At 40.0% G+C, this 24086-nt stretch overlaps 1 protein-coding gene across 3 annotated transcripts in view; it reads right to left on the reverse strand.

Moving 5' to 3' along the window:
• Arhgap18 (Rho GTPase activating protein 18) overlaps positions 1-24086 on the reverse strand; it is a 214178-nt gene that overhangs the window by 8136 nt on the left and 181956 nt on the right. For all 3 annotated transcript variants that reach the window (XM_028877380.2, XM_028877379.2, XM_037200411.1), the window contains exons 11-12: positions 18435-18641; positions 16524-16664 (exon numbers count right to left, since the gene is read on the reverse strand). In XM_028877380.2, the coding sequence (XP_028733213.1) occupies positions 16524-16664; positions 18435-18641 (348 nt within the window). The remainder of the gene's footprint in view (positions 1-16523; positions 16665-18434; positions 18642-24086) is intronic.

Raw genomic sequence — 24086 nt, forward strand, 5'->3', positions numbered from 1 at the left:
ACTTATGATGATGTTGATGTTAGAAAATCCTGGTTAATTCATAGTGCCAGCTATTTTTAAATTTGCTTAAAGAAAGTAATAACAATAAAAATTGTTTCCATAGTCACCTATTACCCAGCCCAAGGGCATGAACACATAAGTGCTTGGCTAAATTAATAGTCAAATAAGATCAGGTAATTAAGATCAAATTGTATATACAGAAGATCTATAATGAATACTTTCCAAACAAAAATGGACCAGAAAAATAATAGTATGTTGTGGAGATCTCAACAGTATGGCAACCCCAGCAGCTACTTCCCTTTCATCCCATTATTGCTTGTGGTTTATTTTCCTGTTTGGAAAAAATAAATCTATTCTTTCTGGTAGGTCCTCATCCCCATTGGGTATCTCTCAACCGACCCTGTACCAAGGCTCATTTCAAACACCTCAGACTCCATGGAACCTACTCTACTATGGCTAACAGAATCCAAAGAAATAAAATCATGCAACAATATTTTCATCAAAAACAATGGAATAATAACAATAAAATTGCTCTATAAGAAGATATAACCAGTGTACATTTTCTTACTGGTTATAAAACATTCATATGCACTTTATCTAAGATGAATGCATTGAATTGCCTCTATCACTTGGTGATGTTCCCCACACTCTACAAAGACAAGGGACAGAATTGCAGAAAAGGAATTTAACAATGCTACAAAAGGTAAATTCAGTTGTTTGCTCCTGCAGGAAGACAACAAAAAGACCAAGGTTCCCAGCATTAGATGGCACTTGCTTCAAGAGCAGCCACTCTCCTCCTAAGACATCCCTAGAATTGTTGAAGACCTGTAATAACATGATCAAGGCCCTACACCCTCTAAATGAGTTCAGGAAGTGTGGCCTTGGAGAGGGCAATAGGCTTTCTTAAGAGTTTTAGTGTGGTAACAGAACTTCTAAGAGAGCACCACCTCACACACACTTAGAGGATTTTGGAAGGAATAGTCTCAGGAACTTGTTTCTGAGGTATCCCAGAATTTTCAAGTACACATGTAATGTTAGGAAATTGTCATGTTATGCATATATGGTGGCACCAGAGTTGACCTTTGCCCAATTTGGAGAGTCACACGGGCATTCTACCACAGACTCCTTATGGCTGTGGATAAAACCATCCCCTCCATTTCTAGCCCTCCACAAAAGTGGGTGAAGTTAGGCCAACTTGAGTTCAGTGTTAACCCTTCCCAAACTAGGAGCTGTAACAAATGTTGACTCATCACAGCAAGTAGATACATCGCTGCCTCTAAAAGGATTTCATTCAGGCACTTTCTCAGGTTGACCGTTGACATTCCTGGAAACTAGAGAAGTTGCCCTAAAACAGGGTGTGAGTAGTGCTGTTTATATCTAAGACAGAGACAATCTCCACTTATTTAATGTATCTCATCCAAATGCCCCCCCCCAAAGTACAAAGACTGAGAATGTAACTCAATAGGACTCTACTAAGTTCCTTACACTTTTGCTGAAGTGTAGCCAATAGACGGTAAAGACGAAAAATGTCATGTTTTTGGAAGTTCTTGCTGAGTATATTAGCAAAGGAGGGCAAGTGATATTTACACAGAGATGATAAACAATAAATGATACCAAGGATCTCATTTAAATGGTGTATGACAGCTCTGATCACGCTCCAAACTCACACTGTATCCAATACGAATGCTATTAGTATACTAATTACATTGAGCTGCCAAGCTTTGAAAAGACACCATGCCTGATCAGCAAGCCAAACAATATGTTCTTATTTATGCCATAATAGTAGCTGAAACTATATACAGAATAATCTTTGTGACCTTCACATGTCATGGCTGTGATGGATATTCTTGGCTGACAACTTGACTACATCTGGAATTAACTAAAACTCATGTGGCTGGATACAGCTGTGAGATATTTTTTTTCTTAATTAAATCACTTCAAGTGAGAAGACTGACTTTTAATCCAGATATTTTGAGGTGGGAAGATTCACTTTTAATCTGGGACATACCTTCTGGATATGGAAGAAGGTTGCTTATTTTTTGTTTGTTTGTTTGCTTGGGTTTTTTTGGTTTTGGTTTTTTGTTTGTTTGTTTTTGTTTTTTTGCCTGATTGCTCTTGCTGTTGCTGGCAAGTACATTCCTTCACTGGCATTAGAGTCTACTTCTTTAGGATTCAGGCATATACTGAAGAACAGCTGAGAAATCAAGCTTCATGAACTAAACAACTATTGGATTCATGGGCCTTCTGTTAGTAGACAGCTATTGTTGAATTAACTCCACCACAGCATGAAAGCCATTCAAATAAATCCTCTTTATATACATACATATATACATACATACAGATAGATACATAGACAGATACATAGATAGATTCATTCTATAAGTTCTGATCCCCTAGAGAACACTGACTAATATAGATTTTGGTCCAGAAGTGGTCCTAAAACAACAAAAGTGTAAGGATGAATTGTTTAAGTATCTGGAATAGACGTTCCAATTTGCCAACACCTAGTTACTGAAGCCTCTCCTAGAAGCTTGGAGAATTCTGAAAGCCCATGGTCTGAACTATTTTACAAATTTAGACAAATGCACATGATTATCCTGTTTCTGCAGTTGTGAGAAGCAATGGATTCAGTGAATCTGTACACAAAACTTTTGACAGTTTGTGGGAGAACAAGGAGACTGAAGATGCTGCTTGGTTGCTCCTGCATCTCTGGATAAACTGACAAAGGAAAAGAATGAGCTCCATGATAAAATTAACCAGCTCCTAGTATCTCGGAATATGATGAAGGACAACAATGAACTCGGTGATAACACTGACCAGCTCCAGATGCACACAGACAGTCTAAAGGTTTCTAAGGCTGCCCTGGAAGAGACTCTTCTCTCCAGCAGCCACAGAGCTCAAGTTGCAGAAAATCAAACCAAAGCCCTCATTATAAGGCTGGCTGAATTACAGCAAAAATTCAAGTCCCAGCCTTGGAGGGTGTCAGCAGCTAAAGTGAGGGCATTACTTGGTAAAGAATGGGATCCTGTAACTTGGGATAAAGGAGTGTGAGAGGACTCTATTGAAGTTGAGAACTTTGAACCCTCAGATTCTTGGGGGTTTATCTCACCTGAGGAAGTTGTCTCTCCATCCTCAGCAGAAGATGTACTCCCACCCCCTGAAACAGTGCCTTTTCCACCTCTGACTGAGTAAATTAATTCTTTGTTGTCTGCTAACACAGCAGTGACTTTCTTTGAAGGAGATACTAGACAAGACAATATTGATGTCCATCAGGGCGCATCCGTAGTTGGCTCTAGACCTGTAACCTGACTTAATTCTCAGCAGGTTCCTAGAGGGGAGATTGGAAGGAACATAAAACTGGATGAGGTTGAGTTTATTGATATAGGCCCACTGAGTAGACATTCTAGGTTTAATATGGAAGCTTCCACAGTTAAAAAAAAAAATGTGTCAAAATGGTTGACTGGTTGAATGGTTGACTGAAGCATTTGACAATAGATGACCTATTGAAAAGGAGCTGGAGATGCCTGGTATCCCTTAGCTTAGTGTCAATGAAGGAATTTTAATGTTCAATGAAATTACAATACTAGCGTGGACATGCTGTATAAAACCTAATCCTCCACAATGGGAAGACCCAGAAGACATGCCCTTCGCTAATCTTATGAGGCCCCAAATGGTGAAAGGGTCACTGCTACATTTGAAGAGCTTTGTTGTTGTCCTTTTCCTTGCGCCAGACCTTAGGGTTGGAGATGCTGCTGCTCAGTTGGATGGCTTAAATGCAGTGGGTTAAGTTGGGCCTGAAAGCAGGAGCCAGGTGGCAGCACCAAATCACCAAAGACAAGGTGATTACAGTTATCGTAATGGGCAGCATAGACAAAGCAATATCCATAACGGCCTAATTGATAATGGTCAGCATAGGCAAAGGGAGTTCTGTGGCAGTGTGACTAATATGGACCTTTGGTACTCGCTAATCAATTATGGTGTTCCCAGGCATGGCATAGATAAGAAACTTACTGCATCTTTAGTTGATCTGTATAAGCAGAAAAATAAATAACAAATAAATGTAAGTTTCCATTGGATCATGACAAAAAGGAATCTTGGCCTGTGAAACAATTTCCAAATGAGTCAATTTGTAGACCCAGAACCTTTTGAATGGAGGGATGGCTAGTTTCTCCTGCGGAAGGACCTTGATAAAATACTTGAAAGTTTTATTATTAGCCTTCCCCCATTCCTTCCCCCAGAGGGACCTACAGCCCTTTACAAAAGCACTATACACTGGGGTAAAGAAACAATCAAGATCATGATGGGGAACAGCCAAACCAAGCTCATAAACTTTAGACCAACGGCCTCCATGGGACTGGACTAGGCCCCCTGCATAAGTGAGACAGTTGTGAAGCTTGGTCTGCTTAAGGGACTCCCTGGCAGTAGAATCAGGATCCATTTCTGGTGCATGAGCCCATTACCTATGGTGGGACACCTTGCACAGCCTTGATGCAGGGGTCGGGGGTGGAGGTTGGACTTGCCTTAACTGAATGTACCAAGCTTTGCTGACTCCGCATGGGAGGCCTTAGCCTTCAGAGGAGGGAATAGGGGGCAGTTGGCAGGGGTAAGGCTGAAGGGGCTGGAGGAAGGAAGAGAGGGAGATCTGTGGTTAGTATGGAAATGTTTTTTTTTCTTTATTAAGAAATTTTTTATTCAATCAAACTTTCCAAAGTCTATTGGATGCTGGTTCCGAATTGATCCTGACTCCAGGAGATCCCACAAAACATTGTGGCCCTCCAGTTACAGTAGGGGCTTATGGAGGTCAGGTGATTAATGGAGATTTGGCTGAAGTCCAACTAACAGTAGGTCCAGTGGGTCCCCAAACTAATCCTGTGATTATTTTCCCAGTCCTGCCACTTAAAATTGGGATGGAAGTTGGCAGAATTTTCACATTGGTTCCTGACCTGTGGAGTGAGGGCTATTATGGATGGAAAGGCTTTAGAGTTGCCTCTGCCAGGGAAAATAGTGAATCAAAAACAGTATTATATCCCCGGGGGAATTGCAGAAATTAATGCCACCATCAAAGACTTGAAAGATGCAGGGGTGGTGGTTCCCACAGCATCTCCCTTTAACTCTACCTGGCCAGTGCAGAACACGGATCATGGAGAATGTCAGTTGACTATCAAAATCTCAATGAGTTAGTGACTCCAATTACAGTTGCTGTACCAAATATGGTGTCCTTACTTGAGAAGATTAACGCATCTCCTGGTACATGATATGCAGCTATTGATCTAGCAAATGCCTTTTTCTTGATACCTGTCCATAAAGACCACCAGAAGCACTTTGCTTTCAGTTGGCAAGGCCAACAGTACACCTTTACAGCTTTACTTCAAGGGTAGATTAACTCTCAAGCCCTGTGTCATAACTTACTTTGAAGGGATCTTGATCATCTGTCTCTTCCACAAAATATCACATTGGTGCACTATATTGACAACATTACACTAATTGAACCAAGTGAGCAGGAGGTAGCAACCACTTTGGATTTATTGGTAACACATATGAACACCAGAGGATGGGAAATAAATCCATCCAGAGTTCAATGGGCTTCTACCTCAGTGAAATTCTTAGGAGTCCAGTAGTGTGGGTAGAGATATTTGCTCTAAGGTGAAGAATAAATTATTGAACCTGGCTCCTCTCACCACTAAGAAAGGAGTACAAGATTTAATAGGTCTATTTGGATTTTGGAGACAGTACATTCATCACTTGGCTGTACAACTCCAGCTCATATACTGAGTGAATTGGAAAGCTGCTAGCTTTGTGTGTGTCCTAGAACAGGGAAGGCTCTACAACAGCTCCAGACTGCTGTGCAGGCTACTTTACCACTTAAATCATATGATTCAGCAGACTCGATGGTCCATGAGATACAGTGGCAGACAGGGATCTGTTTCAAGCCTTTGTCTGGCCTTTATCAATAGATGAATCACAGGAGAGACCTTTGGAATTTGGGAGCAAGACTCTACCATCATCTATAGACAACTATTCTCCCTTTGAAAAACAACTCTTGGCTTGCTCTTGGACCTTAGTGGAACACGAACATTTGACAATGGGCCACCAACTTACCATTTAACCTGAGATGGATTACCATGCAACCCATCATGAGCTGGGTGTTATCTGACATATCAAGTCATAAAGTAGGACATGCACAGCAGCAATCTACTATCAAATGGAAGTGGTGTTTGTGTGTGTGTGTGTGTGTGTGTGTGTGTGTGTGTGTGTGAGAGAGAGAGAGAGAGAGAGAGAGAGAGAGAGAGACAGACAGACAGACAGACAGACAGACAGAGACAGAGACACAGAAACAGAGAGACAGAGAGATTGAGCTGGTCATATCCTGAAGGTACAAGCAAGTTACATGAAGAAATTGCCCAAATGCCTATGGTTTATACACCCATTACAATGCTGTGGGCAGGCATGGACCTAGAGCCTCATGGGGTGTGTCCTATGATTGATTGACTGAGGAAGAAAAGACTAGGGCCTGCTTTACTGATGGTTCTGTACATTATGAAGGTACCACTTAGAAGTGGCCAGATGCAAAATTACAACCCCTTTCTGAGACAACCCTGAAAGACACCAGCAAGGGGAAATCTTCACAGTGAGGAGAATTTTGGGCAGTACACATGGTCATACATTTTGTTTGGAAGGGAAAATGGCCAGATGTGTGATTGTTCACTGATTCATAGGCTGTAGCTAATGGATTGCCTCTGTGGTCAGGGACTTAGAGCACGATCGGAAAATCTGTGAGAAAGACATCTGGGGAAGAAGAATGTAGGTAGAACTCTCCAAGAGGATGAAGGATGTGAAGACATTGGTAAATGTTCATCAAATGTGACTTCAACAGAGGAGGAGTCTCGATAATTCAGTAGATAAGAGGTCCTACTCTGTGGACAGTCAACCTCTTTCCCCAACCATCCCTGCCATTGTTCAATGGGCCCATGAACAAAATGGCCATGGTGGCAGAGATAGAGGTTATGCATAGGCTCAACAACATTGACTTTAAGACTGACCGGGCTAATGCTACTGCTGACTGCCAGATATGCCAAACATTGACCCCCAGATATGACACTATCCCCTGGGGTGGCCAGCCAGTGACCTTGTAGCAGGTTGACTACATTGGACCACTTCCTCCATAGAAAGGATAACACTTTGTCGTTACTGGAATAGATATTTATTCTGGTGATGGATTTCCTTTCCTGCATTTGTTTCTGCAAAAAAAAAAAAAAACCCCACCATCCATGAACTTACAGAATGCCTTATCCACTGTCATGGTATTCCATACATTATCTGCTTCTGAGCAAGGGATTCACTTCATAGCCAGAGAAGTGTGACAGTGGGCCCATGATCAGGGAATCCACTGGTCTTACCATATTTCCCACCATCCTGAAGCAGCTGGCCTAATAAAAAGAAGGAACGGCCTTTTGAAGACACAGTTACAGTGCCAATTAGGTGGCAGCAGCCTGGAGGGCTGAAGTAGCATTCTCCAGAAGGCAGTATATGCTTTGAATCAGTGTCCAGTACATCATATGGTTTCTCCTATAGTCAGGATCCAGGGGACCAGGAATCAAGGAGTGTAAAAGGGAACAGTTCCGCTTACTATTAAAGTTAGTAGCCCACTAGGAAAAATTTGGCTTCCTCTTGCCATGACCTTAAGTTCTGCTGGCCTAGAAGTTTTGGTTCCAGAACGGGGAGTATTCCTGCTAGGAGACACAGGATATTTCATCGAACTAGAAGGTCAGACTTCCCCCTAGCCACTACAGGTTTCTAAGTCCCTTAAGCTCAACAAGCTAAAAAAGGAATAACAGTTTTAAGCAGGGGGGTGATTGAACCAGATTGCCAAGGGGGAATTAGATTGCTTCTCCACAATGGAGGTAAGAAAGATTATATCGGAGTACAGAAGGTCCTTTAGGACATCTCTTGGTGCTACCATGTCCTGTAATTAAAATTTAAGCAGGATGACAAAGGGCATAGTCCCTTCAGGAATGAAGGTATGAGTAACTCCTCCAGGAACAGGGCCAAGAAGACCTGATGAGATGCTTGCCGAGGGTGGAGGAAACACAAAATGGGTAGTAGAGGAAGGATGTTATAAATACCAGTTAAGGCCATGGGACCAGTTGTAAAAATGAAGATAACTGACAGAACTGTTTCTGTTATATTTCGTTAAGAATGTGTTTATATAGATATTTGTGTTTTCTTTTCTCTATTTCTTTATCACATCGTATAACATCAGTTAAGAGAATACCAGGGGTTGTCATATTTAATTTTGAGATACTAAAAGAATGTCTCTCAAGGGACATAGTCACCTATTGTATATTTATAATGCATTTGCAGTTGTACAAGGGATAGTTATATCATGTTAGGTGTAATTATGACCTGGTAAAAATATTTGAGGTGTTGGGGATTGCGTGTAGGATGGTTATATCATGTTGGGTATAATTATGACCTGATTATTATTTTCATTTAGAAAGTAAACATGAAATAAAGAGATATGATTGTATGTTGACAGGGGTAGACTTATGATGGCTATTCTTGGTTAGTAAACTTGATTACATCTGGAATTAACTAAAACCCAAATGGTTGGGCATACCTGTGAAGAATTTTTTTTCTTAATTAAGTCACTTAAAGTGGTAAGATCCAATTTGAATACAGATTTTTTGAGAGGTGAAGATCCACCTTTAACCTGAGCCACACCTTCTGCTAGCAGCCATGGAAAAGGGAAACCTGTTTTCTTTGCCTGCTTGCTCTTACTCCCACTCTTGCCAATAAGTCTATTACTTCACTGACAATAGAGTGTACTTCTTCAGTACTCAAGCATACACTGAATATTGGCTGAGAAATCTAGCCTTGTAGACTGAACAACTACTGGATTCTTGAGCCTTCTGTTGGTAGACAGTCATTGTTGGATTAGCTGGACCACAGCCTGTAAGCCACATTAATAAATCCCTTTATATGTTTATTCTATAAATTCTGTTTCCCTACCATCCAGTATATTGGGGGACAGTATGCCTATGAATTGAAGTCATCTATTGTACAGAAGTCTGAAGTAGATAAAGGACTAACGTGCCATTGAAGCTCAGTTCCCAATAAGTTTACAACTTAAAGAACATTAATTTCCTATGTATACCAAGAACATATACTGTAACAGAAAAATAATCTGAAATAAACCTCACACATGTCATAGATTGAACTAAGGTGTATTTAGAGAAATCTGATTGTAGTTTGGGTTTGGTTAAATAAACCATGATTTTTTTCTTGTTTTATTTTTCTGTCAGGTGTAAACATTACATTCCTTATAGTTTTGCACTCCAGAAATTTAATGTAAGATCACAAGAAGACATTCTTCTTTTCCATTAACACTCATTTGAAGGGAAAGCTAATGCTGTTAATGATACAAAAAAAAACCCTCTCTATCATCAAAAGAGCAAATTAGAAATAAAAATTTCTTTAAAAGAAGTTCAGATGTAATATACATTTTAGAAAATTAAATGAGGACATTTTGGCAAAGTATCTCAACTAAAATATATGCTGATTGTGGCAATATTGCGTTTCCCAAAATATTGTGCACCCTAATAATCTTGTCTGGGATCAGAGAACAGAACAGCCACTAGATACAGAGGCCAGAAAATGGTAGCACACACTCCTTTAATCCTATCACTTGGGAGGCAGAGATCCATCCAGATCTCTGTGAGTTTAAAGCCACACTGGAAACAGCCAGGCATGGTGACTCACGCCTTTAATCCTAGGAAGTGAAGGCAGAAAGCAGAAAGGTATATAAGGCATGAAAACCAGAAACTAGAGCTTTTGAACTAGTCAAGCTTTAAGGCTTTTTAGCAGCAGTTCAGCTGAGATCCATTTGGATGAAGACACAGAGGCTTCCAGTCTGAGGAAACAGGATCAGCTGAGGAATTGGCAAGGTAAGGAAACTGTGGCTTGTTCTGCTTCTCTGATCTTCCAGCATTCACCCCAATACCTGGCTCCAGGTTTGTTTTTATTAATAAGAACTTTTAAGATTCCTGCTACAAGCTGATCATCTTAGTGTGAACTACCAATACCAGGAGGTGGCCATAAAAAAGATCTTCTACTGTCTTAAACAATGCTCCAAATGTTGTCTTTGTTATAATGATGCCTTAAACTTTAATCTGACTCATAGATTCAGAAGTTAAGGGCCCTAATGCTTACATTGATAAGGATTTAATTCAAATTGAAGTTAAGTCCTAATGTTTTTCTTTCTTTATATATTTTTATGCTCTATTTAAGATCAGGGTGAATCATACCATAAGAGAAGATTGTGTGACATGGTTTGACTTGATTTTCCACATGCGTCTCTGAGTTAAGCCAGAGCCTGCTGTCCAGACCTAAAAAGTGGGCACCAGAACCAATACCTGTGATGATGCTATGGGGTAAAAGCCTCAAAATGGAACTCCAGGTAAGTGTCAAGGAAAGCTGAGGCTCATGCCCAAATAGGCACAAACCACCAAGCCTTGTGTGCTACTCTGTCAACTCCAGCAATCTCTGGCCTGAGTTCCTAAACCCAAAACCCTTATAAGATCTTTGTGGTCTTTTAGCAAAATCACATAACCGTTCCAAAACCGAGCTCTGTTTTAGTGCCTGAAGCTAGATTATCCAGTGTGAGCGTTTAAGTTGCGGACACTATGGGAACTTTTGTTTCCTAAGCCAGTGAGACCGGAGTGGGGAACAGCACTGGGGATCGCCTACTCTCACAGCCCACACAGACTCATAAAAGTCCAGTTTCCCTCTAGGAGGCGAGCAGGGACGGCAGAGGGAAGATCATGTAAATCAAAGCCTACGCTGGAAATGAAGCCTGGGAGCTTCAGCAATTTGTCACTAAGTGATCATCAAAGCTGCCCCTACATCCTCATTAGACAGAGGCCATCCGAGGTAATTATGGGTGAAATGATGGGATGTCTGTGATTAGCATAAAAAGGCTAAAAGGAAAAAAAAAGTGTGTGGAACAGGTTGGAAGAAGAACAAAGTAAGAGGATTTGATGTTGGGGCTCATATGCTCTTGTTTCTACTTTTTCAATATTGGAAAAGATGCATATTTTGGGGTACAGTGCAGCGGTACACCATTTGTCTAAGAAGAAACCTCAGTTCCCTCTCCCCCAAATCCACAATACAATTAAATATGTAGGTGTGCATACATCAAAACTGGGCACATGGAGAGAGCAAGATCCCAACAAGTTAAATACTATCAGAAAATAACTATTTTTAATGGTCTACAATTTTGTTATTGTTTCCTCTTGGTATAATTAATGGACAAAACTTAATAGTATTTAAGGACATTCACATTCATACCAAATAATTAATTTGCTGTAGTCATTAAAACATTTGTCTTATTAGGTAAATTGGAGTATTTATCTTACAACTGGGATCAAAGCACTCATTTATCTAGTCAAGCGTGTCTTAATAATATGAATGCCTGCCTTTGTCTACTTAGCTTTAATAGCATGCATAGTACCTTAAAATTGGTTTCTCATTCTCCAGTCCCCAGCTATCTGGCTGCATCATCACATTACTGGCAATGCTCTAGAGGCAGTCACCACTGGCCTACAAAGGCAAACACTTTTATTGAGCTAGCTCTCTGCTGTATTTGTGTTTCTAACTCAGCGCTAACTCATTTTGCCCTTCTTCCCTGAGATTCTAAGACAATATATATTGTGCATGGGTTTCTCTTAATTCTATCAACTCTTTCACCATCTTCAGTGGGTCACTGTGAAAATACTGGCATGCCTTGGATTTGTCTTTCTAGTTTCTTATCGTCAAGTCTTTCTTGAGTTATACAAGCATTCTGTTACCATAAGTATAACTTCTAGGCTAATTCCAAAGATGCATCTGAAGCCCTGAGTGATGCTCTAAGTCCACCCCACCCCTGTATAGGCAAATTTCACAAACAAAATTCAATGTCATTCTACATTCATTTTTCTACATTCCTAACATTCAGCTAATATCCACATTTTGTGACTCCTGCTGGCTTTTTTTTTCTTTCCTTTTCCAATGGGACCTTGCCTTCAACCATTTTAAAAGCTATCTGGAAGTCATTTTATTCCATCAGCAACAGAGATTCAGAGACAACACAATAAAGAGTGAGTTTTGGTATATATTCTTCTTAGAGGTTATAATCTGTGGGAATATTGAGAAAAATGATAAGAATTGAGGGATTTTAAAGTCATAGTTGGTCTTCAATTCCAACTCCATTTTCTTTTTTTTTTCTTTTTGAGAAGCTTAAAATTGCTGTTCTGTCCACTGTTCTGTCCTTTTTGTTATCTGAGAAAAATAAAACAATATACTCTAACTAAGCAAACAGGGTTTTTAAATGAGATACTGCTTGTAAAATCTTTATCAATGTGCCTTGCCTCAGACAGACATTTACAAAATTCAGAGGTTGGGGAATTTAGCTCAGTGGTAGTGTGTTAAAGCTCTGGGTTCAGTTTCCAGTATTAGAAAAAAAATCTTAAGTCTCACCCCTCACAAGTCTTGTTTTCTACTAGTCACTGGCTTGTCACTTATTTTTTTCCTTTTTTTTTTTTGTACTTCATGATATAAAACTTTTATATCATGCACATTTTATACTTCATGATATAAATATGCCATGATATATCTTCTAACTAGATACCTCTTTATGATTAGACTATTTTCAAATGTCACTAGAGAAAATGTGAATGAAGTGCAGCAAAGAGTTGGCGAGTGGTGACGAGCATGTTCTGCTTTTCTAGAAGACCAGAGTTCCGTTCCCAGCACCCACATAGGAGTGGTTATGATCACTTGCAACTCCAGTTCCAGGTGATCCAACCCCCTCTTCTTGCCTACACAGGCACTTACACACAACACACACACACACACACACACACACACACACACACACACACTTTTAAAAATTAAAAGAAAGAAAGTCCAATAAGGAGCATAATTTTCAGGTGGTTGCCACTTGTCAACAAATGTTCTTTAAATAGTGCCTTCCAATTTATGTAGTCTCGTCAAGCACCATGTCACTCAGTGGGTTCTAACAAACCTCGCTGACAGCCTCTGGCTGATCAATACATCCTGATTTGCCCTCCAAATTGATTTAAACATCTGCCCTTACCATTACATGTCTACCAGACATCCCATACTAAAAGGGTCCTAAAATGAAATTATGATTTTTCCAATCATTCCAACTTTTCATATCTTAAATTTTGGATCAGTCATTCTTTTATCTTTTCTTTCATTCCTTTACAACTTACATCATTTGCCAGTAAGAGAGCCAAATGAATCTAACTTTAAAATATGTCTTCATTTTTAAAAGTTATTAAAAAAACAACTTTAAAATATATCAACGACTCCTCCACTGATAGTTTGGTCTGAGCCACCACTGTCTCTCACCTTGGTTAGAAGGACCTTCTACTACTTTTAAGTACCACTCATCCTAAAACATCCTACAGATTTTGTACAACGACCTCATTTTGCTTGGGTTAAATTCAAATTCCAAGGCTCTATGCGATTTCCTCCCACTGCCCTTCTGACCTCATTTCATCACCCCTGCTGTCAAGCTGGCTTTACTCCAGCACATTCACACCTTGCTAGTGCTCAAATACCCCAACCAACCTCTTGCCTTATGGCTTGGTAGACTATGCCCTCTGCCCTGTATGAGCTTCCTGAGACAGACACAGAGTGCAATCTTACATCTTCCTTCATACTTGTTACAATGAATAACACCCAAGCTAGCTAGGTTAATGTGGCAAGAGGCTCCTCTCCAAATTATTTTTCTATTTTTTTTTTATTTTTTAAAAGACATTTTTAAGCCAGATGTGGTGGCACATGTCTTTAATCCCATTTCTAGGGAGGTAGAGGCAGCGGATGTCTGTGTGTTCCAAGCCAACCTAGTTTACATAGGGAATCAGTATAGCTGGGGCTTCTCCATGAGACTCAATTCTTAGTTCCCTATTCCTGTTTACTTTTGTATCTGAAGAAAACTGAAATGGTTATTTTTTTTGCTAAAATATAATCAGTGTAAATGGTTGTCCCAAGTACCGTGGATAGAAGAGAATTTAGAAGTAAGATGAAAATATGATACATGTATCCATCAAGAAAATTGCTGCAGGTAAGACGGTAAATTCAATGAGATAAACATTTTGTTTCCTATATTCACAACATTTTATATTAACACTAAAGAGGGGACTGCTGGTGATCTTGCTCTAGCTGCATAGTAGGAAATGTGTTTAGCATGAATAACCACTGCCCAAGCACTGTACGTAAGCTGGGCATGGTAGTGTTTATCTGCAATCTAGCTCTAAGGGATGGAGCAGGATGATCAGAAGTTCAAGGTTATCTTCTGCTAGTTGTGAGATTCGGGCCATGATTGGGCCTCCTGGATGATCACATATTTAATTTATAGTCTCATTCTCTTTCTCTCTCTCTCTCTCTCTCTCTCTCTCTCTCTCTCTCTCTCTCTCTCTCTCTCTCTCCCTCTCTCTCTCTCCTTTCTTCCTATATAAATACACACACACATAAATTTAAAACATTGCCCATACCACATAGCAAAACACTATGTAATCTACTTATATTTATTTTACTTCAATAATGTTAACTTCCATGAGGAGTAGGAATGTTTGTCTATTTTGTCCAATGTTTTTCAAACACTAAATACCTAAGAACCATGTAAGCGGTAAGAGCACACTTCTGGCTGTGTCCCAGCCCTACCATTTAGGTGCTGGGCTGCACAGTCAGATTATTTGGAGGAAGAATCAAGCAAATAATGTGACAACGTACAGGCAAGTGTGGGGTGAGGTGGCTCACCCTGCATTCAAAGGGATCAGTGGCAGAGTCAGGCAAGTGCTAAATAGCCCCTGTGGCCCAAGGGACAGGATGCCCCTACCTCCTATTTGTCCCAAAATCTAGGCCAAAGCTTATGTTTTCCATCTTTTAGCCTTTCCCTTTCTAGCAATGGATGGATGCTTTCCTAAGAAAGCGTGTATACACAATTGAATTTCATTTTGTACATTTGTTTGATCTTTGTAACTTTTTCCTGTGCCTATGACTCTTAAGAAAATGATACCAACTTGAAAAATAAATTTCTGGGATTAAATTTAAAACTTTCAACCTCAAGGATGAGCCAAACTGGACCCCAACTGTGGGGCTGTGACCCTAGAGAATATCCTTTGCAGGCTACACTTCTTACCTCTAGCACATAGTACTTGTTTTCACAACTAAGTTGGAGTCCCCACTGAACCCTCTAAATGCCCGCTTCCTGCTTCCTAGTCTACAGTATCTCAGGCAGGCTTCCATCATACATCCACGTTCATCTGAGTTACCTACTTCTGTACGGGGTGGGAAGGCAAACACCCAGCTTTGGGCCTCTTGGAATACCTAATGGAGGATTGAGGTTTAATATCTTGGACTAGCAGCATTTTGTTAAATACCTGGATTTTCAGAAAAGAAAGAGGTAATATGCACTCAATCTGAATAGCCAGGACTACAAGCCAAATCCCCTCTTTTACAGTTGTGTTTGAGGTAACAGAGCATTCTAAGTGAAAGAAAAATGGTATGTCACAAATCCTTTCTAGCCCTATGACAAAAATTAAGTTCTTAAAAAATACAAATTTGATAATTTCCCTTTTTTATATTTTGTATCTTTTAAAGATATTAAAATTGATTTTAAAGATACTTCTTACATCTCTAAGAAAGGATTATTTTTAAGGGAGCTAAAATAAGTTTAAGAGAAAAAATTTTAATATTATTTTGGTACCCCTGCTAAGCAAGCCAAAGCAGAGAAATTGGACAAAGGCTGATAATTGCATTTTCATGGTATTCCACAAGATGTCAGCATGTAACTGAGCAACTTCAGTTGGGGTGAGGGTGTTTTCCCTTCAGTAGAACAATAGAAGGCCTTTCCATCGTTCTGAGATCTGCCGCCAGAGCTTTGGTAACTCAATTCATAAATATATTCTCATGCATATTTCATTATTGTAAACATGGTTCTTAATATATTCTTACTGCAGTTTGCAAATAATGGATTTTTTATCTTAATTTTCCTCTCTACAACATAAGATAAAATTCTTCTGACTAAATTACAAACCTTAAATACTTACAGGGGTCTAAGATGGATCTTTAGTCCAAAAATATCCCCAGCCCAGTCAAGTAACTGGGTGAATCCTTATGAAGAAGGTTAGTGGAATACAGAGGAATTCCACTCCCTATATATCATGAAATCAGTGGGCATGTAGAGTATGCAAAAGGATGGTGTGCGTGCGTGCGTGCGTGCGTGCGTGCGTGCGTGCAAGCACAGGCAACAGTCTTCTCTTGACATATTTCCTTGTTCACCATTACTAAACCACATGCTGAGTCCCAACATCTGACCAACTTTCAATATTGATCATTAGAAGAAAAGGAACTGGTATCTTTCACTTATGAGTATTACCAAAGCCCAATAATTGGGAGGAAGTCATCTAGTGGAATTACTTAATCATGGTTACAATAGACCTTCAAAACTGTCTTACGTCATTCGTAGGTTTATCTTGCTTTTCATGTTTTTCCCGGTCATAAGCCATTTTCTTCAGCAATTTCTTCATGGCTCTCTTTTCCTTTTTTTGATTTTCAGTATTTTGCTTCCTCACTTGGTTTACGAGAAACTTTGGAATCTACGGACAAAAGAAATTCAGTTTGAGGAAGAAAAAGACATAACAGATATGGAACCATTTTAAACTAAATACTTCTTTTCCTGTTTTTAATTTCAAGAGGAATCAAGGTTCTGTTTCTCAAGACTAAGCCATTGAAATGTGCCATCCATTAACTCTGCAGAAAGAAATGAACCATGCACTTACTGAGACCAGGAACAGGGCATCCGCTTGGTGTAATTTACCACCCACCGCACAAGGGTGCAAAAGGGACTTTGTGAAGTCAAGGGCATACTGGCCACTTCCATGCCATGGATGTCAACACAGAAGACTCCCTGAGGAGACCCTTGTGTAGGCCATCACCTCTACAGTTGTTGTCCCCTTGGCAACCAGCTCTCTCCAGCTCCTATAAGCTAACCTACGGGTCCCTTCCAATAATCCAGATAGCCTCTGTTGTCAGATAAAAAAAAAAAAAGCTCACCCATCAACAAAAGGCAACGACAACTGCTATCAGCACTCCTAAAGATATACAATATTTCTAAAGATGAGTAAAAACTGATCTTTAGAAATTATATTAAGAACAAAATCTTTTAGGCAATTAAAATGTTAAACTATAGAATAATGTGGCTCTTAACAGAAGCAGACATGATAACTGAGCATTACTTTACATACATTTTAAATAAACCGTATCACTTGCCTTTGGATAGAATATAAAAAAGCCTTGAGAGTCTAGGAAGCATCATTTTTGTATTTTTAAAAAATATTGGGATTGGGAGAGGCTCACATTAAGGTTTAAAATAGTTAATATTATAATTTGGCTTGAAATTTCTTTAGTTCATTTTTCTAAATGCTTGTAAAAAGGACTCTCTGGGAAAAATATAAATTTCATTGAAAAATGAGACTATAATCAACTAAACCTCTCATCAACATCCATGTTGATTATCTGTCAAAACTTAAGATCAATGTAAGAGTAAAGCAGGAAACCGCATTCAAGACCTCGGCAACCGGAGTGCAGAATGTGTATGTCCCTTTAAATAACAGTTCTGTGGAAAATAAGGGAATGATGGAGCAAAGACAGCATGGGCTCTTTAAAACATGACAGCCTGCACACCCAGCAAAGGGGAAATGGCGCTGATGGAACTACCTAAGAAGTACCTGTCACAGGGCATGCTTTCTTGACCTAATTTTATGATTTTAAAATAGACATTCACAAGGCCCTCTTTACCTCTGTGAATGAAATGCCTTTAATACCTCCGCACTCACACATGGTCATGGTAATTTTATAAGGTTGCCAGCCAACATGGAGTGTATTTTTAAGTCATTGGGAGAAAAAAAAAAGCACATTGCTTTTTAAATATCAACTTTATAAAAGTTATTTTCATGATTACTATGAACAATTATGCTGGGAAATTATAAGGCCATTACTGCAGTTTTAAAACAAATACATGTTTTTTCTTATATTCGGAACCTAGATCTAAAATTTAGTCTATGTATAAGCATGTGTGTACATGTCCATGTGTATTAGAAAAGGAATGACAAGAGAAGAAAGAGATCTTACAGTAGAGGAGAAAGGAGGATTATGGGATACATACAATAAAAAGATAAAAAAAGAGCCCCAACTGGAGGGAGAGAAGAGAACCTGCCAGAAGAAATGAAGGCATATATATATATATATATATATATATATATATATATATATATGTAATGACAAATATATATGAAGATGTCACTATGAAACTCAAGACTTTGTACACTGACCTAAAAAAAAAAAATCAGTTAAAAACATATACTTACTGTCCATAGAAGTTTCTGGTTCTTAATCAGTAAGTGCATGACATTGGCCGTCCCAGCGGCCATTTCAAATTCTCGCTGTTCACTGGACTTCAGACCCAGTGTATGGCACATGAAGAGATTTGGGGCCATGACCATTGCTACATTCACAACAGTCATTTTATTCTTCTCTTTATTATCAATGACTCGTTGCAGAAATTCAAGCAAGGCCTAGAACAAAAAAAAAAAAAAAAAAAAAGACGAAGATTTCTGTCATACATGGGGATAAGAGATGAAGGCACTGTAGCAATAGGATTTTTAAGTCATTTTAAAAATGATGTTATTTAACTCTAAATGCCTTTCGAAAAAGTCGTATGGAAACCACCTATTACGTAATCTTCCTAAATAGATTCATAACGTAAAAAGAGTTTAAATGGAGTTACCTTGAAGGGGACAATACCCCTACTTAACACCACAGGCTAACAAATGAAAAGCCCAGTGTCGGAGATGGGCTACCTCTTTTGGAGTTGTTGGCCAACAACTATTTCCATTGTTTTTGATCATCCTTCAGAATTTAACAATATGACCCTGTGGCTGAAGACACCACATACTTGGCTCACAGAACACAGAGAAATCAAGATAGCAGTGGTCTCAAAGCTTCATCCCTACTTGCTAGTTTTCATGGTGCTGGAAGGGGCTAGGCGTGCTACCAGAAGACAAAGGTAAGCATCAATGTCATCCAGTCATGAACTCTGTGAACTGCAATAATGACTGACCCAACAAGACTTGCCCACTGGTGTAGTAGTGGCAAAAATGTCATGGGAATAACCAACCACTCTCTCATTGGATTCAAACCCTACTCCACAAGAAGGAAACTATACTTGTCACCATATTCTGGGCCAAGAATCTATGCCTACACAGATCATAGACCCTAGGGAAGAACTTACTACTATTATGTGCTAAGTGGAAATAGTATTAAACCAACTCCTAATGACTTACTGCTATACCTATAGATCAGTGTCACTCTTAATCCTCATCAGAAAGGCTTATTCTTGAGATGGCAATTGATACAGAGACCCACAACTGGCAAGGTGCAGAGAATAAGAGACGACAGAATACTCAGCCCTAAATTATACATCTCTATCACATGTCTTCCCTCAAGGCTGGAGTATCATAAGGGAATGGGGACAGGAGGATTTTAAGAGCCAGAGGTGATCAATGAATACAAAGAAACAATGTTTAACAAGCACAGTAGTACAATTGCACTTAGGAAGTCACTGTGGCTGCCACAGAATTAATAAGACCTACACAAGCATAAGCCAGTCTCAACCCCAGCGTGGAGGGAGAAGGAGCGGAGTGTCACATGCCTAACAAAAGAGCTACTCGCACTTGACAACTTCTGGGAGGAGTACCTGGTCTACACAAACAGGATTCAATGGTCTTAAAGGAAAAAAAAAAAAAAGAAGAAGAAGAACATGAAGTTGGGTAGGGAGGGAGGTGAGGGTGGATCTGGGAGGAGCTTGGGGGAAGGGTTGAAATAATCAAAATACACTGTAGGAAATTCTCAAAAAAATCAATAAAATTGTTAATTATCAAAGAATTAGTAAAAAGAAGACGTGCCTTCAGGCCTGTCAACATGATGTTGGTCATCAGAACCTACATGGTGGAGGGAGACAACCAACTCTGGAATTTATTCTCTGAACTTCACATGCGTGCCTTGATGCACATGCACCTATGTACATAAACACACAAATAAACAAATGTCAAAAAAAAAAAAAGTTGTCAGGGCTGAGGAGAGCTCAGATGGTAAAGCGCCTGCTAGGCAAGGCTGAAGACCCAAGTTTGAGTCCTAGAACCCATGTAAAAAGTTGGGTTAGATAGTATGTATCTGAAGAGGCAGAAATGGGCTTATTCCCCAACCTGCCCAGCCTAAATCCAGTCATCCCAGTGTTAGTGAGAGACCCTCTCTCAAAGAACAACATAGTTGGTTCCTTGGAATGACACCCAAGGTTGGCCTCTGACCTACATACACAACACACACACACACACACACACACACACACACACACACACACACACACACACACGGCATAAGCACGCATGCACACGTGCACATGTGAGTTATGCATAACCACCTATCTATAACCAACAGGCCTTGTCAGCAAAGCTCCTCAGATCCTCAAAGAGATTGATAAAGCCCATAATGGTGCTTTGCTTTTCTAAGACCATAGCACTGGGCAGTAAAGGCAGAGAGTGCATCTGACATGGCAGAGAAATGTGTAGCAATCCAAGCCTCTAAACGTACAGGAACCGCAGAGCACTGAAAAGCAGTTTAAAATAATATATAAATATTTATGTGTTTCAAAAAGTGCTAATCCTTTCACCTCAAGGAAGGAAAAAAGGAATGAGGGAGGGAGGGAGGGAAGGGGTAAAGGAAAGGGAAGGATAGAAAATAAGAAGGGGGAAGAAATCTTTGAGAAATTACACTCTACCTTAGTTTCATTCTCACTAGGGGACTCCATAGCCTGCTGGCCCCAAACCTAAACAAAATGAGCTTTCTTGTGAAAAAGAAAAAAAAAAAAAAAGAGCTACCCCAAGAAATACCAAAGAAAAGAGAGGTTTTTAAAAACTGAGGGAATGAATGAACTGGAATTTTGAAGACTAGGTCTTACTCGGCACCAACGTTCCCACTCCCAGTTCTACCACACACTCTGAGCTGTCGGGCCCCCAAAGCCAGCCGCTGCTGAGGCGTCCTTCGATGACAAGGCCCAGGGTTCTTTTGCGGTTTTTTTTTTTCAGCTGATTTTCTCAAGAACAACACTAACTACATGTGTGTTCAATGTTCTCCATGAATGAGGCAGCATAGTGGACATTTTAGAGAGCATCCTTTAATCCTCACGAGAGGCTGACACTGTAGCTACCCGAGTTTGCAGATGAGGAAATGGTGTCTCACGGAGCCTTACGGGAGAGCACACAACCAGCAGATGCTGAGGACGGAATTTAATCCCGGGTCTCTATGGCTTTTGAATCTGAACTCTTAACTATGCAAAGCATCATATTTTCATAGTCAGCCTGAGATCCCCACCTGAAGCAGTCAAAATAAATAGGCTAGACCCAAATGGAAGGAACAAAGCCAAATAAAACTGGCCTTTTTAATAAGATTTCAGGGCAGAAACAAAAACAAAAATGCAAAAAAAAAAAGGTCTCTAGTGCTAACAGGTTGATCTTATATCAGGTTTAGTTGCAATACAGACCTCAGACATCTGAAGCAAACTAAAGGCTTAATATCTAACAGCAAAATTTATGTATCTAATATCTGGTACAGTGCTTGGAAAGCTAAATTGTAATCCAAGCATTGTGCTGCGTTGAAGCAACATGTTCACAAATGAGGACAAAAGATTAATTGAAGTTTAGGAAAAAATATTTAATTTTGTTCCACAGAGACCAGAATGGTTTCTCGGGGACCAGTGTATCTCTTTCTTTATGAGCATAAATTACAGAGATTAGATAATTATTTTAATTGTGGTGAGCATATGCAATAAGAGTGTTCACAATATTACCAGAGGAATGCCAGAGAGAAAAAGGAGGGAGAGGTAAAGGGATGGGAAGAGATGGAGGAGAGGAAAGAGAGGATAAGTTCGTAAGATGCTGGCTCAGCCCTTGACAAAGCTACACTGAAAAATGGACCATTTTAAGCAGCTACGAACCACACAAAGAGCCTGGTGTGAGAAGACTGAGTGCTTGTAAACACTGAGGCCAGGATGGTAGTTACTTGTTAGCCATGAGTGGTCATTGGGTATCTGTTTTCACTGCCTCTGTAAAAATGTGTCCCTATGTAAAATGGAGATGCAACTCTCCTAGTCTTCAAGGACTGTGACAACATAGATATAACACAGTTTTAAAATTAAATAATATTAATTGCAAAAGAGAGAGCCAGAGAAATGGCTCAGCCCTGAAAGAGATTTGTTCTTGCAGAGGGCCAGAGTTTGAGTCTCAGTACCCATATGGGGGTGGCTCACAATCACCTGTAACTCAGGCCCTCTCCTGGCCTCTACAGGCACTCATATTGCGCCTTCCCACACATAAATAAAAATAAACTCTTTTAAAGGGGGGTGAGAGCTGGTCAGGTAGCTCGGTGGTTTAGAGCAGTTACTGTTCTTGCAAACCAGAGTTCAGTTCCCAGTACCCATGTTGGACAGCTCACAACTGCCTGTAACTCCAGCTCCATGGGGATCTGACACTCTCTTCTGAACCTTGAAAGTACTATATAGGCATGCGTGCACGCGCACGCGCGCGCGCGCGCGCGCGCGCGCGCGCGCACACACACACACACACACAGAGAGAGAGAGAGAGAGAGAGAGAGAGAGAGAGAGAGAGAGAGAGAATGAGCAGTAACAGAAACAGATTAACATTGCTTCTGAATCATATATTGAATTTTTTTACTGTCTTGTTTTCAAAGGTTTACAATTAACCCCTTCTCACCACATGATAAACTTTCATTTATTTTCAGGGTCAGGGCCCTACTCTGCATACGTGCCAAGGCTGGCCTCAAACTGGCAACCTTCACTTCTTAGCCTCCTGTGTGTTGGGAATATATGTAAGCCCTACTATCTTAGTTACTTTTCTATGCCCATGATAAGAAACCATGACCAAAGCAATTTATAGGAGAGTTTATTTGGGGGCTTACAGTTCAGAAGGTGAGTCCATGACCATCATGGCAGGGAGCATGGCATCGGGGAGCAGGGAGCAGGCAGCAAGCATGGCACTGAGGCAGTAGCTGAGAGCCTATATCTTGATCCACAAGCAGAAGGCAAAAGACCCTCCAAATCTGCCCTTATTGACACACCCCCTCCAATAAGGCCACACCACCTAATCCTTCCCAAACTGTTCCACCAACTGGGGACCAAGTATTCAAACAAATGAGCCTATGGAAGACTTCTCATTCAAACCACAATGCCTAGCAACACTAGTTTAAATATTTGCAGCTAAGGAAAATTAACTAGTGTGAAAACAATCCACACCAATCCTAAGAACCTCTAATGATTCTACTAGTAAGAGCATTAAACCAGATGAGTGAGTACTTTACCAAATTACTTCATTATAATTATACAAATCAGAACTTCCAGCCCTTAGAGAAGTAACTTAATGTTAATGAATATTTCAGCTGGCCATTGTGACTTATTTCAAACTTTACCACTTCTAACTATAAACACCTGTCATGTCTTCAGGAAATAATACATCATACCTGATGATCACTAGCACTTGCATTTTAAATGCTTGTTATTTGCTTTATTGTACATGCTCACTAAATAACATTGGGAAAATATAAGAAAAAATGGGAAGAGCTGGGCGGTGGTGGCACATGCCTTTAATCCCAGCACTCGGGAGGCAGAGCCAGGCAGATCCCTATGAGTTCGAGGCCAGCCTGGTCTACAAAGCGAGATCTAGGACAGGCACCAAAACTACATAGAGAAATCCTGTCGTCCCCCCACCCCCAAAAAAATAAAAACAAAAAAACGGGAAGAAGGAAACACAGAAGAAGTCCATGTTTTCTATTGATCAATGAACTTTAATCACCTGCTCTTCCAGAAGAACTAGTATTGTGAAAATTGGAAAAGCAAAGCTTAGAACAAGCAGTGGTGGTGCACAGTGGTGGGGGTGGGGAATACACCTTAA

Source organism: Peromyscus leucopus, chromosome 8a, assembly GCF_004664715.2.
Source record: "Peromyscus leucopus breed LL Stock chromosome 8a, UCI_PerLeu_2.1, whole genome shotgun sequence".
Taxonomy (NCBI): domain Eukaryota; kingdom Metazoa; phylum Chordata; class Mammalia; order Rodentia; family Cricetidae; genus Peromyscus; species Peromyscus leucopus.